A 17,488-nucleotide genomic window follows, 5' to 3' on the forward strand; every position below is an offset into this window, starting at 1 on the left:
TACACACCCTGGCTATGCTGAACTACTTGCGATTTCCCAGCTATAATATGCATTACATGATCCTGAGCAAACACAGAGGCTACCCTCCTTCTGTCTGGGATTCCCAGTCAACTTCGGGTCTCAGCGCAGGCATTCCGTCGCCTGTGGGGCCATCCTAGGGAGACGTAGTTGCTCCTTCTCCTTTGTTCTCAGTGTACTTTGCCTACACCTCTCTTCTCCATTAAAACACTTCTTTCAGAGTTGTGTTTGCGTGTCTGTCTTTCCATCAGACTCTAAGCTCCTTGAAGGCATAAGCCTGTGTCTTTTTATCCATTTATCTCTGCTGCTTACAACAGTGCCTCGCTTACAGTAGATGATAAATCAACATTTACAGGATACAGGGGCAAGTGGGATCGGGCTCTCCCTATCTTAATTCTACGATAAGGAAAAAGAAATAAGAACGGCTGAGCTCTGGGGTTCTGTATATCGTCTGAAGAAATTGCTAAAATATGACTTTGCATCTAGCATCCCTGGTTCAAGTGAAACCACAGGAACAAACTCAGGGGCATCAGAAGTGGCCCTTTTGTCCTCAAACTTCAGCTGCTACGTGAAGATAAAATTAACCCCAATCGGGCTCCTCCGGCCAGGTGGGTATGCCATGAGCTTTCCTCCGCCCTCCAGAGCTGAAGCTTGGACTGTCTCAAGCTCTATGAAGCTGCAGGACTTGACTTCAATGGAGTGGGCCATCCACACAGCCAGGATTCTTCCCCTGCTAATACAGCAGCAGCGGGACCGCCTTGCAGTAGGCACAGCGGAGATGTGCCCTGCCAGGTCCCCAGGTGAGAACACACAAAGAGGTGCCACAGAAGGAAAGGCGCCTTAAGACATCAGTCATCTCCATCAGGCCACGCAGCAGCAATCTTCAACTTCTGATTACGAGGTGGAAGCAGTTCTGAAAACTACGCGTGAGGGGGCAAGTGGGAAGGATACCCAACAACTGGTTTCAGGGGGTTCTCAGAGAGGCTGTGAGCAGGTGGCTACAGCTGCTGGCAGTTCACACACAGTCCTCCTCATGCTCAGAGACCAAAGGTGAAGAAACAAAGGCCATGCAATGGACTTCCTATTTTTGTTTAATTTATTTAAGACCACCTCCTTACAACTTCCAGAGAGAAAATACAAAACAAGAAACAGACTTGGTTTCAAATGCATAACCAGGTGCTGGAGTTTAAAGCATTACTGATAACATTGTTACAGAAGAATGGCAGCTTACTCCAGGGCACTTCAGTATTCCTGAGGAATAAACATGATTTCTCTTGTCCTCCCGCTGGGATGTTCTCAGGTGAAGTCACTGCTCCTGCTCCTGTAAAGCAAGGACATTCAGCTTAAAACTGTGCAGACGGCATTCTGACAACCCTCTCTAATTGCTGTATCAGGTCAGACCCAAAGGGCCAGAGGCCAAAACCTTATCACACTGTTTACATTAAAACTGTCTCACAACAGGACTATGTACACCCTACCTAGGTTCCTAAGAGTGCCCTCCAGCCCCAATCTTCCAGGGAGAAGAGTGGGAAACAAGTGGAACAGGGCCAAACCATCATGACCTGGATAACAATTCCTAAAATCTGTCGAAGGCGTCCCAGGGGAGTGGGGAGAGCATGGTTCTCATCAGCCTACGAACTACATGGCCTTGCCAAGTTTCTCAACCCCGGTAAGAGTCTGCTTTCTCATCAGCTGAATGAGGATAGTAACATCTCTCACAAATCCACTGGCAGGTCTAGAGGGAAAGATTATTAAAGATAAAGCACCCAGGATGGTCCTGGGGGCAGATTGGGCACTCAGGAGGCAGTTATTACAATAGGACTACACTGAATAAGCCCAGGTTGGGATTTTGCTCCATTTTTCAGGGAATGGAGGATGACAACATCGAGGCACAGACTCAAGTCCAGAAAAAGTTACAAGGCCATTTTGGAGCAGGACACACAAATGTAAAAAATGGAACAATATTTTCCACAGGAACTCCCAGCCATTAAATACATAATATGCATATAATCACCCCTGAGCCATTATCCCTGACAACTCAGTTTGGAACAATGGAAATGTTTTAAGCAAAAGACCTAAAGCTTCTCTGTCTGCTCCTTTCGGTTCTCCCCACAATCAGCTCTGGTGCCAGGAAAGCGAGGAGCCAGGGAGTGGTGGAAAAGGCCGGCTGCCAGCTTCAGTGCCACACAGCTGCGCCTCTTCTTGCATGGTCCCTGTGATGACCTCACTCTTGCTTTGGTGCAGAGATGGCTCCCCTACTCCCATCTCTCCAGCAGACATGGGCTGGCTGCAGGCAGCTGACGGTTTGAGCAGGTTCTAAAATGGCAGGTGCAGGGCCGTGGTAGGATACTGCTACTTCGGATTTGGTGGCCCTTGTGGCCACAGCTCCTGACTAGAATTAGGACATGCATTTGTACCACATTTTCCACTCTACTTGTTGTTACAGTGGAACAATGGACAAGTCAATCACCCTTTTTGGGCTGGCCTCATCTATAATAACCAATGTTTTTATATATTTCGTACTTCACAGCTTAAAAACATTTTGTGTCTAAATCTCACAACAACACTATAGGTAGAAATTATTACCCTCATTTTATGGAGGAAAATGGAAGCTCAGAAGTGAAATAACTTAAGATCACACAGGAAGCAAGTGACAGGCTTGCACCCAGGTCTCCTGGCTTCTGTGCCCTTTCCACTAGCCCCACTGCAGCCCCGTTCACAGTGATTCTAGCCCAAGAGTAACCTGGAAAGCTGAGGCTTCTGTGCATGCAGGGAATGTGAAGTTTTTCACTGAAAATTGTGCTGCTACAAAGGTTATGCCTTAGTAAGCCTGAGGCCATCAGCACTTACCTCTAATAGAATAATTTACCTCATTCATTCATTTTACATTTATTTGAGTGCCTATTTTGTTTCAGGCCCTGGGAATACAAAATAAGTGCCACCTCTGTCCTTGGGCACCCAGCCTCCAATGTTCCTGTCACTTAAACCCCACAGTAACTAATCATCAAGTAAGGAAAATACTGCTACACACGAAGCCCTGAGGAAGCCTGCTGCCCTCTTCCCTTTGGAGGTGTGGGTAAGAAGTTTCCAGCTTGTGTGCAGCATTAAAAATCCACCTGAAGGCCAGGCACAGTGGCTCACACCTATAATCCCAGCACTTTGGGAGGCCGAGACGGGTGGATCACCTGAGGTCAGGAGTTCGAGACCAGCCTGGCCAACATGGTGAAACCCCACCTCTACTAAAAATACGAAAATTAGCCAGGCGTGAGTGGCTCGTGCCTGTAATCCCAGCTACTCGGGAGGCTGAGGCAGAAGAATCGCTTGAACCCGGGAGGCGGAGGTTGCAGTGAGCCAAGATTGTGCCACTGCACTCCAACCTTGGTGGCAGAGTGATACTCCATCCCCACAAAATAAATAAAATAAAATAAAATAAAAATAAAAATCCACCTGAAGACAGGACTTCAGCAGAATGTGAGACTTACAGTCCAGACTGCCTTCTTCAATTAAAAAGCAGAACCACGGCCTGGCCAACATGGTGAAGCTCCGTCTCTACTAAAATACAAAAATCAGCCAGGCATGGAAGCAGGTGCCTGTAATCCCAGCTACTCAGGAAGCTGAGGCAGGAGAATCACTTGAACCCGGTTGCAGTGAGCCAAGATGGCACCACCGCACTCCTGCCTGGGCGACAAAGCAAGACTCCGTCTCAAAAAAATAAAACAAATTAATAAAAAGCAGAATCATGGCTGAGTCCCGGAAGTCTTTGGGTTTAGCTTAAGTATATGTGAGATGTTTACAGGGCACTCTGAGCTCTTAAACGAAAAGTGCTACTTACAGATAGTTAACACAATCTACCTTACCATTGATGATAAACATTCAAGCAGGCTCCTTAATTGCAATCGGCTAGCACATGAGTATATATCTGAACGTACATATGCATCTGAAGGCACAGGGGAGACTTTAGCACCAAAGCAGTGATGACATCACTGAAGGCCAAAGAGCAATTAGTATCTGAGAGTGGTGCCACAATGACACACATGGTTTACTCATTACAAACAGTCTAAAGAATTCTTCAGGGGCTCAGGAGAAATCTTTTTCTTCTGAAGGAAAGAGAAATAAATATTCTGTACATACTTTGACATATTTTCCGTGTAGAAGATATGGAGCCTGGAAATCATGCTGACAGTTGGAATAAGCCATTCCTAATCCCATGCCAGAACCGAAGGCTAATGGCCACATTCTTCCTAGTGAGCAAAAAAGGGAAAATCCCAATAGGGAATTATTAAGAGAAGATAAAGCTCCCCATCCTCTTAAATACATTACATTTACTTAGGGTTCAATAAATATTCAACGTGCATCATACTAATGACTATAATAACCATACATTTTTATCAATGTTTCAATGGCCCCAAAAAAGAGGTGTAAAGTAGTGAAGTTATTAATTTAGCAAATACTTGTTAAGTGCCTATGCTGATAAGTTTGAGGAAAATAAGTAGTAAAGGCCAGGCGCGGTGGCTCACGACTGTAATCCCAGCACTCTGGGAGGCCTAGGCGGGCGGATCACGAGGTCAGGAGATCGAGACCGTCTTAGCCAACATGGTGAAACCCTGTCTCTACTAAAATACAAAAAATTAGCCAGGCATGGTGGTGTGTGCCTGTAATCCCAGCTACTTGGGAGGCTGAAGCAGGGGAATTGCTTGAACCAGGGAGGCGGAGGTTGCAGTGAGCTGAGATCGCACCACTGTACTCCAGCCTGGCGACAGAGCAAGACTCCGTTTCAAAAGAAGAAAAAAAAAAAAAGTAGTAAAATATGAAAACACTAGATAAACCTTTTAACTTCTCTGTATCAGTTCTAATCATCTGCTCAGTTTAACTAATATCTTAGCCAGTAAGATGCATGAATTCTAAAAAGATGTAAGCATTTTACCGATATTTACATGCTTTGATTGTAGTAGTAAGTCATGGGGTTTATTTAAGCCACTCTGTAAGTGATTCTTTCATATCAGCACTATGTGTTAATTATGATTCTCTAGTCAAGTATTTCCCACTGGTTCTTCACAGAAAGAGGTCAAAAGGATCCCTCTGGCATCTATTCGGTATCCAAACTTCAGAAGTTCTTCCACAGAATGAAAAGAATATTGCCTGCCCTTTGCTTAGGATAATTTTTGACCAAGAAGTGTGTGTATTTCTGGTCTACTTGTTTCTATTACCAGCAGGATTCTCATTTTCAATTCCTCTAGAAAAAATTACAATTAATTAGAAATATCTGAGCGTGTAGACTTGGCCAAATGACTCACTGGCATCAAGTACAGGCTTTTGCAATGATATCATATTTAGGATAACAGGCACCCTGCCTCAGTGCCCAGGGGAATGCTGGAGATGCCCAACCCATTTTGACCTCTTTCAAGTCCACATTCTTTATCTAATTCATTTTATAATGGGCTACCTAACCCCATAAATGGATGGGTTGGCAACCCACAAATTGATGGGTTCCCAATGTGTCCTCTGGAAGTGTCCCTGCTACGTATATGTATACACTACGACATTATGTTGAAAAGACAGAGTGACACTTACTTTTAAAGAAGGTAAGTGAGAAAACAATTCCTAATCCAAAACCAGTACCTACAAAGAGGGAGAAAAAACATGCTAAATCTCATAGCAGTAACTTCACAAAGATAACATTAACATTTCTTAAATGTGAACATCGTCAAACAGATTTTTTTTCATAATTTGGTAGAGAATTAATTTTCTAATTTCTAACCGTCTTTATTTGTCAGAGGTTTTACAGATGCCTTTGGTTCTCCTGCCCAACATGAAATAAAAACTTGACTCCCTGTTCTCTCTAGACAAGTTGCGGGGTGTGGGGCAGGGGAACAAGCCAGGAGACTGTTCTAGAGTGGACCCTCTCTACACTGCTGGCAAGGAGCCTCCAGCATCCTGGGCTCTCCTACCCACCTCAAAGAGGGATACCACAGCCAAAACATGAGATAGTGCCAACAGGACGCTCCCCTTGTCACCTCGGCACTTGGAGTGATGGCTACTTTTTGAGGAAGATAAAAAGCAGTAATCCAGAACAATTCCTAAAGGCTGAGCTATCACACAAGCCAGAATATCTAGGCAGAGGAAAAAGACGGCCCTCCAGAGCCCCAGATGAAGAAAATGACTTGCCCAAGGATATTGTTTAGTTAGTTGCGGAACAGTCATCTGGGCTCAAGTCTGCCAGACTCCAATGCTACTGTACCCGCCATGTCCAGATGTTGGATTCCTCTCCAGTTTCAACCCCTAAACAATTACTACCCCTCAAGGGAAATTGGAATGTCAAGATTTCTACTGCCAGTGAAATACAGCCAAAACATGACTGTGCTCCCCATACAGCTCAGAATGCTAGACAACCTGGGTAGTAACAAGTCTTCACAAAGCCAAAAGGGCCTGTTAGATTCATTCCCAGACCAATCCTACCTCACAAGTCACAGACACAAGAAGTTGACCTGGTAGGTGTGATTCAAGAACCTCAGGGACATGGAAGCCATTGATACTGATATTCCTTGGCAAGACTCTGCTGTTGCTTGGTTTATAAAATGGTACAGGGTTCAATTTTAAGGCGACTTGCCTCACTCCTTGCAGCTGGAAGATGAGTAAGACAGTAAATTGGTACTAGAAAATGAGGTAAAGGATTTGGACTAGCTTACAGATTCCAAACCAGGCAACGGAATGGGGAGATAGGCCAGTAAAAACATAATGGCTTACAATCAGAGCTTTTGCTCTTCTCCATCTGGAGGCAATTTTTTGGCAAAGAAATCAAAAGCCCCAAAGGAAAATATTTCAGCATTTTTCTTGTCCCTCTGACTCCATGCCTGTCTCTTCTATTTTCCCCCAAGGAGAAAAAGCTCTCTGATGCTCAACTTTTCCTAGCAGTAGACCAAGAATTATACCGACTCCATTGCTAACAGTACTACTCAATCAAAAAGATAAGCAATGCTTCCACATCAATCAATATCAAGTAGAAAATCTTTAATCTCTAGAATTCAGATATATGCCCAACCACCCAGTTTTGCTCCTATTATAGGCATTTATCTGCAAGTATAAATATGAAGTAAGAATCAACAGTTCAGACCAGCAAAAAAGAGTTATCAAAGAATGTGCTCTATGGTCTTAGTTCAACTGGGCTGCTGTATCTTCAATTCTTAAAGGTGATTTTTCCCTCATTTCTGTATTTTTAAGACAAAAAGCAATAAGACTATTCTCTTCGGAAAAAAAATAATTCAGAAAATGATTTTTAATTGCAATGTTTTACTTAAAGTTAGCTATCTCAGTTACTTAAAAGATAAACAATGGTGGAACCGCTGATGAGTTTTACAGATTCAAGTTCTCACATGCACAATTCTCTTTTAAAAGGCAACATGTTGCTTCAAAGAAGTCCCACCTGATCGGGGGACACCAACTCTGCAGCTGTTTCCACTAAAGATTGGCACCTCTAGGCCAGGTTTAAACTTCATAACAATAAAACATGAAAGGTTTGTCTTACAATAAAAACAAACCAACATGGAAAAGAGAAGAGTTTTCTCTGCCTTTGGCCACTTTTTGTTGCTGTTGCATGACAAGCTCTTTTGAGGGAAAAAAGCCAAAGGAAAAAGTACAAAGCATTTTTCACCTTCCCTGGAAGCAAATATTTAACAATGAATACAGTTTATATAACTTTGCCTTCCCTAGCTTAAGCCTGTTCTCAAAAGTCCATGCTGTCTGAAATGACAAATAACCCTAAAGTAAAGAAATGCCTGATTATAGGTACACATCTTCCTCATGGCAAAGGCCAGTTGTGGGTGTGTGGTAGGGGGTGGGGAACGTAACAAAGGAGCCTTATGGAATTAACATTAGGCACAGGGCCATGCTCTGAAACCATGCCTTTTGGAGAGGAAAAAGAATTGGCACATACTCCTCTAAAATGAAATTACTCTGAATCAATCTAACCATGCAATTTAATGCATGCCTAGTGCCCAACAAAACATCATAAAACCGGCTAGTAGATACACATTTTTAAGAAGGAGCAATTCCTTAACATTTCATCGGATGATATTTTAACAGTAAAAAGAACAGAAAACTCTGTGCCCATGAACTATAAATACAATACTGATCAGATACATAAAATAATAGGCCTTATCTTATGCTTAAGAGGATTTTACAACAAATTTAAAAGGAGAACAACCAATGGAGGTGCAGCAATGTACACCTTAAGCCACCTTTTGGTAAGAAAAGGGGGAAAATGTATGTTGTTGTCCATTACAGTTATGGACAATTTCTAGTTGCTCAATGCAACTGTATTTTACATTTAGAAAAATCTTTGTTCTCACCATGCCACAGATCATAAAGCTTTACCTCACTGCAAATAATTAGAAGCAAACATAATCAGCAGGAATTAACAAGTAGGCTATATAATCTGATTGCAGTCTTTGGGCAGCAATGTATTTTGGATGTTAGCCCCTAACAGAATGAGCTGTAGTCATATATGCTCCTGTACGACCAACTTCACAAAAGTTCCAATTGCCTATGGACTTTCAATGAAGGAAGAACAACTCACTGAAGAGGAACAGAAACAGAAATTCACTTTGAAATATTTCTATAATAGATCACAGGGGAAAAAAGACTATAGACCCATTTCATCTATCAATAACTTATGGCAATTATTAAGACCTCACTCCAGCTTACATGTAACATTTTCAACAAGGCTCCTATATTCATAAGCCTAAGGTATAGTTGTCAGTGCTACATTTTACTCTACATCTAAAAGATTAGTTAAAATAGCAAAGTAACTCCATTTTATTTTGTATAACTTACATCAAGATGCATGAGCAAAAACTTAAGTACCATATTCAACTGGCAGTTCACAAATATGAGAAGCTACAGGAATTACCAGTCTTTAAGATCCTAGAAGCCTTGTGCCAGACAACTTCTTCATTCTTACATGTCTGAAAGAAAGGATCCAATTTCTAAATAAATGCTGGATGTACTCTCCTGCTGAGTGAGTGGCTAGAGCACTGATGCTGCAGCAAGACAGGCCGGGCCCAAACCACTGCTCTGGTCCCTACAAGTCACCTCTCTGACCCCAGGCCAATTAGTCAACCCTACCCAGCCTCAACCTGCTCATCTGTAGAGTGAAAACAACCTTACAGGGTTGCTACATTAGAAAAATGGAAAGTCTCTAATAGTGTCTGACATGGAATACACTAAGTGGTAGTTAAGTTCTGCCACCTCCCTGATAAAAGATTTCAGAGGTGTAATACAGGCTGCGTGCAGCAGCTCATGCCTGTAATCCCAGCACGTTAGGAGGCCAAGATGGGAGGATCGCTTGAGCCTAGGAGTTTGAAACCAGCCTGGGCAACACAGTCAGACTGCATCTCTACAAAAACAAAAACAAAACAAAATAATAATAATAATAATAATAATAAATAAATAAATAAAAATCAGCCAGGCATGATGGTGCATGCCTGTGCTCCCAGCTACTCAGGAGGCTTGGGTGGGAGGATCATTTTAGCCTGGGAGTTGAGGCTGCAGTGAGCCATGATCATACCACTGTATTGCAGCCTGGACAACAGAGTGAGACCTTGCCAAAAAAAAAAAAGTGTAGTATAATAGCTAATCCTTTATTAAAATACAACTCACTGGCTGCATAGGATCACACTGTGGATAAGCCACAGCTGAAAATCAGAACCAGTTTTTTCCTACCCTTTGCACAGTTGACTGTATTTCATTGACATCAGTAATTGTTTATATGACACATCAGGCTTTGGTGTGTGTATGTGTATATATATACATATATATATACATTTTTTTAATAGAGGATCCTTTCAGACTTAGTGCTTAACTAGACCATTTTGCTTTAAAATGTAATCAATATTTTCCTAGAGTTGTCTTGTGTCTAATAAAGCTGTATTTGTGCTTTGAACATGAATTTATATCAAACTGACCTATTTATAATGGCCGTGCTTCCTGTTCAATCGTGTTTCTGTCAACGCTATTACAATCATCAAATGCATGTGTTATGACAGAACAAACAAGAATGTGCTTTTATAGAAAATACCCTTGGAAATGAGTTTAGTGAGAATTACATTTCCAAGACACATTCCTGATTTATGAAAGATGCTCAGGGCCCCATTAATGAGGGAAAAAATAGTTTTAAGTCAGCTTCAAACTGTGTTACTTAATCCTTTGAGGAAAAGACAGATTGTCCCAGGTGTCCACATGTAAATGCCATTCATGTGAATTAACCAGGAAAGTGCCAGACCAAAGACCCAGAGATGGTGAATTTAGTCTGTATTAATCAGCTTCTCAAAAGTCAACACTGACAAAGAGCATTTAGGAAACATACTAAGAAGGTGGCTATTTTACAAGACCTTACCCTTCCTGTGGCTATCTGGACTAGACAGAGGCTGGAACATCTGCAGGGATTTCTCGGGTGGACATCAATTACCAGGATTCTGATTAGAACAAGCAAACAAACTAGGCAACGGAAAGAAACAAAGGTATGAAAGGTAAATGTGGAGTCATTACTGGTGTGCTCTGCTTCAAGAAAAGCCAAACTCAAAAAGGGGTCCTTTTAAATGAGTGTGTACAGCACTTAGTTCAACTTTCAGAATGCTGACAGCCATACAGCTCCCAAGAATGCATAAAACAAGAAACATAGCTGGAGACATTTTACCAAAATATAATTAGTTAATGCACATGTGGATACAGTATATAGGAAAATGAGAAGCAGCTCTGAAGATTAATTATTAAAGGGAAGCTGAGAAAAAAAGATACAAAATTGCCAAGTTTAGATAAACACATTAAAGACAGATCACATTTATGGGGGGTGTGCTTTGGAGGTACTAACATCTACAAAGCGTCAGGCAGTGTACCACATTATAAAGTTTATTATGAAAACCTCATATTATAATGAAACCTTATGAAAACCTATAAAAAGTAGAATTCAAACCCAGGCTGTCTGACTCCGAGTCATGGCTCTTTCCTACACAAAGGGATAGACCTCATGGAGAGGTCAGCAGAGCAGCAAGGTGACTGTCTCTTGTTACATACGACAACAATGTGTTTTTCTCGATTTTAACACTATCCATGGTTAATTTATGACTATGTTACTCTGCAGACCCTCAAGGAAACAGAAACCATAGATGTTTGACTTACAGGAGTGGTAACAAAAACCTGAATTACTTAGAATCAATGAGAAATTGCAACAAATCAAGCCAGAGAATACTTTCCTTCCCTCTGTGCACTGGCTGGAGATACAATAAATCCAAATGCGCTGAGGCCTATAAACTGCTGAAAAGGGTATTTCTATGGACTCCCTTTTTCCCTAACATCTCCAATATCTCCAGCTCTTCCTCATCTGTAGCAACAGTAACTGGATTCTCATCCTTGTGAAATTAAATATAAGAATCGGGGATTCATTATATCCTATTTATACATCATTATAGCTATTGTGTTGCTGCCTATTCCTATGATTCAAATAAAAAATTCAATGGAAAGTGGCCGGGTGCAGCGGCTCACACCTATAATCCCAGCACTTTGGGAGGCCGAGGCAGGCGGATCACCTGAGGTCAGGAGTTTGAGACCAGCCTGGCCAACGTGGTGAACCCCATCTCCACTAAAAATACAAAAATTAGCTGGGCAGTGGCATGCGCCTGTAGTCCCAGCTACTCGGGAGGCTGAGGCAGGAGAATCACTTGAACCTGGGAGGTGAAGATTGCAGTAAACGAAGATCACGCCAACTGCACTCCAGCCTGGGCGACAGAGCAAGACTCCGTCTAAAAAATAAAAATTAAAAAAAAAAAATTCAATGGAGAAACAGTATCATTAATGTATTTCCCTTACACACACTGACTTGATCAACATTTATTAACATTTATTAAGTAAAAGGCACCGGGGAAGATTTCCTTTATCCTTGGAGAATCTCAGTCCAATATAGAGTGTTTATTCTTTGAAAAATGGAAAGTTCAGCAGGGTGTGGTGGCGCACGCCTGTAGTCCCAGCTCTGCTTGGCGGCGGTGGGGGGCTGAGGTGGGAGGATCGCTTGAGCCTGGGAGGTCAAGGCTGCAGTGACCCCTGATTGTGCCACTGCACTCCAGCCTGGGCAACAAAGCGAGACTCTGTCTTGGGGGAAAAAAAGGAAAGTGTTGTACAATGATTATTCTTCAGTTTTGAGGTTATGTGGATTTGGGGTAAGACAGGTTAAAACTTAGATTGTGAATACTATTAGATTATTTACTAGCTGTGTGTCTCAGTTCTTGGGCAAACTATATAACTTCTCTATGTTTCAGTTTCTGCATATGGCAAAGAAGAATACTAACAATGCCTTTCTGTAACTGGGGAATAGTGAGGATGAAACCGCATGAGATGTGTAAAACACTTGGAAGACTAGTACATTGCACATAGTAACTGTGGTTCACCTTCTTCCTCCACAAAAAAAACATTTCAAGAACAAATCGAAAGTCCAAATATTTACTGAGCACTAAAGGGCAAGAGTACTGGCTTCAGCAAGGGTCAGAGAGAAATAAGACAGTCTCTTCCCTGGGGAGCTTGTGATCAAGAAGGGTAAGAAGTCAGAAAGAAGTCCATTTTACCCAGAAAACTGTCCAAAAGCAGAACCTCAGTGCCATGAAAGGACAGTGTTCTGTGGGTCCAGAGAAGGAGGATGGGAATACATTTGGCTAGGAAGATTTTTTTTAAGTTTTCAAGAAGGTGGCACCTGAGTTGTCTCAGAAAGGCAGACATTTAACAGCCAGAGTTTGTGGAGACGGGAACGCACTCCACTCAGTGGCAGAAAAGCAGGGCTCTGCAGGGAACTGAGGAGTGGCCCAATCCAGCTGAAGCATAAGGCACGTCCAAGAGGACAGCAGGAGAGGAGGCTACAAAGGAATCTTGGGCCATTCTGCAGAAGGCACCAGAAGCTGGGTCTGCAGCACTTCACTCAGTCAGCAGTTGGCTTCCCTGAAGAATGTGTTAGAAGGAATAACACGACTGAAGCTCTGCTCTAGGAAGACTCTTCTAAGGTGTGTAGGATTGCTTGGAAAGGAAGAGCATCTTGCTGGCAGAATTCACAGGACTTAACAATTGATTAAGAGAGTGAGTGGTGGCTGGGCACGGTAGCTCACACCTGTAATCCCAGCACTTTGGGAGGCCGAGGCGGGCAGATCACGAGGTCAGGAGATCGAGACCATCCTGGCTAACACAGTTAAACCCCGTCTCTACTAAAAATACAAAAAAAAAAAAAAAATTAAAGTGAGTGAGTGGTGTGTGTGTCTAACAGAGACAGGAGAGTGAATGTGTGTGTGTGAAAGTGTGTGTGTGAGAGAGTGTGTGTGTGAAAGAGAGAGTGGGTGTGTATGTGTGCGGGTGTGTGTGTATCTGGGCTTTTTTTTATAAGGGAGGTGAATGGGGGAAGGCTGCCAAAGAAAAAGCTGAGAACTTCTACGTGGATAATTATAAAAACAATGATGCTACTTATAACAGGCATCAGATAATCTTTTAACATTAAATTCCCTTAATCAATCTAAAATATAACTTGATTCTTGAACCCGGGAGGCGGAAGTTGCAGTGAGCTGAGATCACGCCACCACACTCCAACCTGAGTGACAGAGCAGGACTCTGTCTCAAAAATAAATAAATAAATAAAATATAATTTAACTTGATTTATAAAAACATCTACATTGTTTTCTGGAATAGTAAATAAAGGGAATAGCATTCACTAAGCACTTATGCTCAAGGATTAAATTTTCTCATCTAATCTTCACAATAAACTTATTTTATGAGCTCCATTTTATAGAGATACTGAGGCACAGAAAGGTGAAGTCACTTGCCTCAGGTCAGACATGTGAGATGTGAGCCAGGCAGCCTGACTCCAGAGGCGTGGTGCTTCATCCCCACACTATACTGCTCCCAGTGCAGCCTCCTCACAGACGTAGGAAGCTATTATAATACATTTTAAACCCATCACAGGAAAACTAAACATCTTCCAAACTTCTTTCTGGCCAACATTATGTGTGGGCATTTCCTTAGTTATACAAACCGTGTACCCACTGTGTGCCAGGTACTATGCCGCACCCTGGGGAATGATAAGTTCCCGCACTATGTTCACTGTTCCAGTGTTGGAGCCAACTGATAATCAGACCCACAAAGTACAGGGTACAATGACAGAAACAGGATGTACTAGGAGCACTGAGGATACCCAAACTGTCCAGGAGGGTTAGAGAAGGAAGTGGGAGGTAAGGTGGCAAGAGATAGGAGCTACAGCAAGCTCCTTGCTGCCAAATTATCAAGTGTAAGGTAGGAGATAAAGAACGACAACCTTTTATGCCATCCATGCTAAGGATCGTGGCCTCTACCCTGTAAGCAATAAGGAAGCAACAGAGGGAATTAAGTAGAGAAGCTATATATCAGATGTGTACTTTATGTAGTTCACTCTGGCAGCAATGAGGACAGATCTGAAGAAGCCGCCATCAGAGGTGAAAATACCAGTTGGCTTCTGCAGCCCCAAAGCAACTGCAAGTGGGAGCTAAGGTCCAGACTTCAGACCCTTCTCGGCTCATCTGACTGGTAATGTTACCACCTTGCATCCTGTGGTCTCTCAACAGCCCTCCCTCCACCTTTCCTGTATTCCATGATAGGCAGAAATGAAAGAGATGGTATGGAAGACAACCAGTACAGGCAAAGGCAAGGGTTTGACCAGGACTAGGAACTTCTGAGAAGGGGGAAGTGACCACACTTAACGACAATTCATAGGTCAGGGATCCGTAGGAAAGAGTATATTAAAAAGCCTCACGGACAAAGATAAACAGAAAAGGCAGTCAAATATTTTTAAGTACACCCATGTTTCTGCATTTAGGATGTGTTGATACAAATGATGATATCCGAAGTCAGCATCTGAAAAGGTGTTGAAAGAATGTGCCTGAGTTTCAGGCCTTCTGAGAGCCTGCTAAAATCTGGCAAGGACAGTAAGGCCAGGAAGCAGCACCCAGCTGACATGATAGTACAGCGGCACTGTGTTGCCCAGGCTGGAGTGCAGTGGAGCTACCTTGGCTCACTGCAACATCTGTTTCCTGGGTTCAAGTCATTCTCGTGCCTCAGCCTCCCAAGTAGCTGGGATTACAGGCACATACCCCCACACTCAGTTAATTTTTGTATTTTTAATGGAGGTGGGGTTCCACCACGTTGGCCAGGCTGGTCTCGAATTCCTGACCTCAGGTGATCCACCTGCCTCAGCCTCCCAAAGTGCTGGGATTACAGACATGATCCACCACGCCTGGCTAGAGTCTTTCTTAAAGGCTGCACTACTCTATCAAGCCCCATAAAAAACCTCTCCAAATCCCTGGACTTGCATACATTATAAAACTAAGAATTGGCCTGGCACGTGGCTCACACCTACAGCACTTTGGGAGGCTGAGGCAGGCGGATCACGAGGTCAGGAGATGGAGACCATCCTGGCTAACATGGTGAAACCCCGTCTCTACTAAAAATAAAAAAAAAATTAAAAAAAAAATTAGCCAGGCGTGGTGGTGGGCGCCTGTAGTCCCAACTACTTGGGAGGCTGAGGCAGGAGAATGGCGTGAACCCAGAAGGCAGAGCTTGCAGTGAGTGGATATCGCGCCACTGCACTCCATCCTGGGTGACAGAGTGAGACTCCGTCTCAAATAAATAAATGAATTATAAAATTAAAAAACCTAAGAATTTAGCTTTCATAAAATGAGTGAAGAAAAAAAAATCTTTTTTTTTTTTTTTTTTTGAGATGGAGCCTCACTCTGTCACCAGACTACAATACACTGGCGCGATCTTGGCTCACTGCAACCTCTACCTTCCAGGTTCAAGCGATTCTCCTGCCTCAGCCTCCCAAATAGCTGGGACTACAGGCGCATGCCACCACGCCCAGCTAATTTTTGTATTTTTAGTAGAGACAGGGTTTCACCATGTTGGCCAGGCTGGTCTTGAACTCCTGACCTCAAGTGATCCGCCTGCCTCGGCCTCCCAAAGTGCTGGGATTATAGGTGTGAGCCATCGCGCCTGGCCTTAAAATATCTTCTAAAGTAGAAGTTATGAGCTAAAATAAATTTCAAGTTGAGACCAGGTATGGCGGCTCACACCTGTAATTCCAGCACTTTGAGAGGCCCAGGCAGGAAGTCACTGGAGTCCAGAAGGTCAAGGCTGCAGTGAGATGTGATTGTGCCACTGTACCCCAGCCTGGGTGACAAAGGAAGACCCTGTCTCAAAAAAAAAAAATAAATAAAAATCAAGTTGCAACTGGAATAAAGAGAAAGATAAGTTCTTCATAATCTTTTCTGGGAATACATAGAATTAGTAGCATTTATTTTAGTGTCAAGACAAAATATGTGATTGAAACAGTAATATGTTTTTGCATCTAATCAGAATAGGATATTTATAAGCTAACAAGCTCATGGTTTCTCACATACAGGACTATGCTGAAATGGTAAAGAAATTAAAAATTTTGACCAGGCGCAGTGGCTTGCACCTGTAATCCCAGCGCTTTGGGAGGCTGAAGTTGGGGGATCACTTGAGGTCAGGAGTTCGAGACCAGCCTGGCCAATATGGTGAAACCCTGTCTCTACTAAAAATACAAAAAGTGGCCAGGTGTGGTGGTGGGCGCCTGTAATCCCAGCTACTTGGGAGGCTGAGGAAGGAGAATTGCCTGAACCCGGGAGGTGGAGGTGGCAGTGAGCCAAGATCGTGCCACTGCACTCCAGCCTTCCAGCCTGGGCGACAGTGAGACCCTGTCTCAAAAAAAAAAAAAAGAGAAATAAATAAAAAATTCCTACAGCAAATGAATTTCAATTTAGTCATCTGAAATGATGCCAAGAAACTAGCAGCTTTCTTAAGACTACCTTCCTAGTAAAAAGTGAATTATGTTGCTTAAATCAGTTGCTTTAGTTAATCATTTAAAATCTATCAAACAGGAATTCTGAGTGGTTTATATGTGCAGGTTCTGACAATCAGAAACGTTTGTTCTAACTTGTAAACATTTATCAAAGTAAGGTAAGTCTACAAATCTGTCGACAATTATGTCAGAGTGTTACAATAACTATAAATTATCCTAAGCATCCTAATGGCTTAGATTGGATAAAGAAAATTGAAGTAAAAGCACTAGATTTCGACTCCTCCCAAATATACCTTGTCTCTCAGTATCCGTTAAGATCAATCTGTTAGTGGGCATGGTGGTACGAGCCTGTAATCCCAGCTGCTCAGGAGGCTGAGGCAGCAAGATCGCTTGAGCCCAGGAGGCAGAAGTTGCAGTGAGCCACGATTGTGTCACTGTACTCCAGCCTGGGCAAGAGTAAGGCCTTGTCTCCAAAAAAAAAAAAAAAAGCCGGGGGGTGGGGGGTGGGGGGAAGGGGTGACTTTGATTTGCTGTCTTCTTAGACCACCTCCTCATTTATCTAGAGCCTCCAACATTTTTTCTGATTTGTACTCATTTATC

General features: G+C 42.8%; 1 protein-coding gene across 2 annotated transcripts in view; it reads right to left on the reverse strand.

Moving 5' to 3' along the window:
• Positions 1–1,096: 1,096 nt before the first annotated feature.
• MICOS10 (mitochondrial contact site and cristae organizing system subunit 10) overlaps positions 1,097–17,488 on the reverse strand; it is a 29,720-nt gene continuing 13,328 nt past the window's right edge. The window contains exons 2-4 of one of the 2 annotated variants that reach the window (XM_003814423.6): positions 5,590–5,637; positions 4,150–4,259; positions 1,097–1,339 (exon numbers count right to left, since the gene is read on the reverse strand). In XM_003814423.6, the coding sequence (XP_003814471.1) occupies positions 1,325–1,339; positions 4,150–4,259; positions 5,590–5,637 (173 nt within the window). In that variant the 3' untranslated portion in view covers positions 1,097–1,324. Of the gene's footprint in view, positions 4,260–5,589; positions 5,638–17,488 lie in introns of both variants that reach the window. The other variant, XM_063594495.1, reaches the window with a different exon arrangement.

The sequence above is a fragment of the Pan paniscus genome, chromosome 1 (genome assembly GCF_029289425.2).
Source record: "Pan paniscus chromosome 1, NHGRI_mPanPan1-v2.0_pri, whole genome shotgun sequence".
Taxonomy (NCBI): domain Eukaryota; kingdom Metazoa; phylum Chordata; class Mammalia; order Primates; family Hominidae; genus Pan; species Pan paniscus.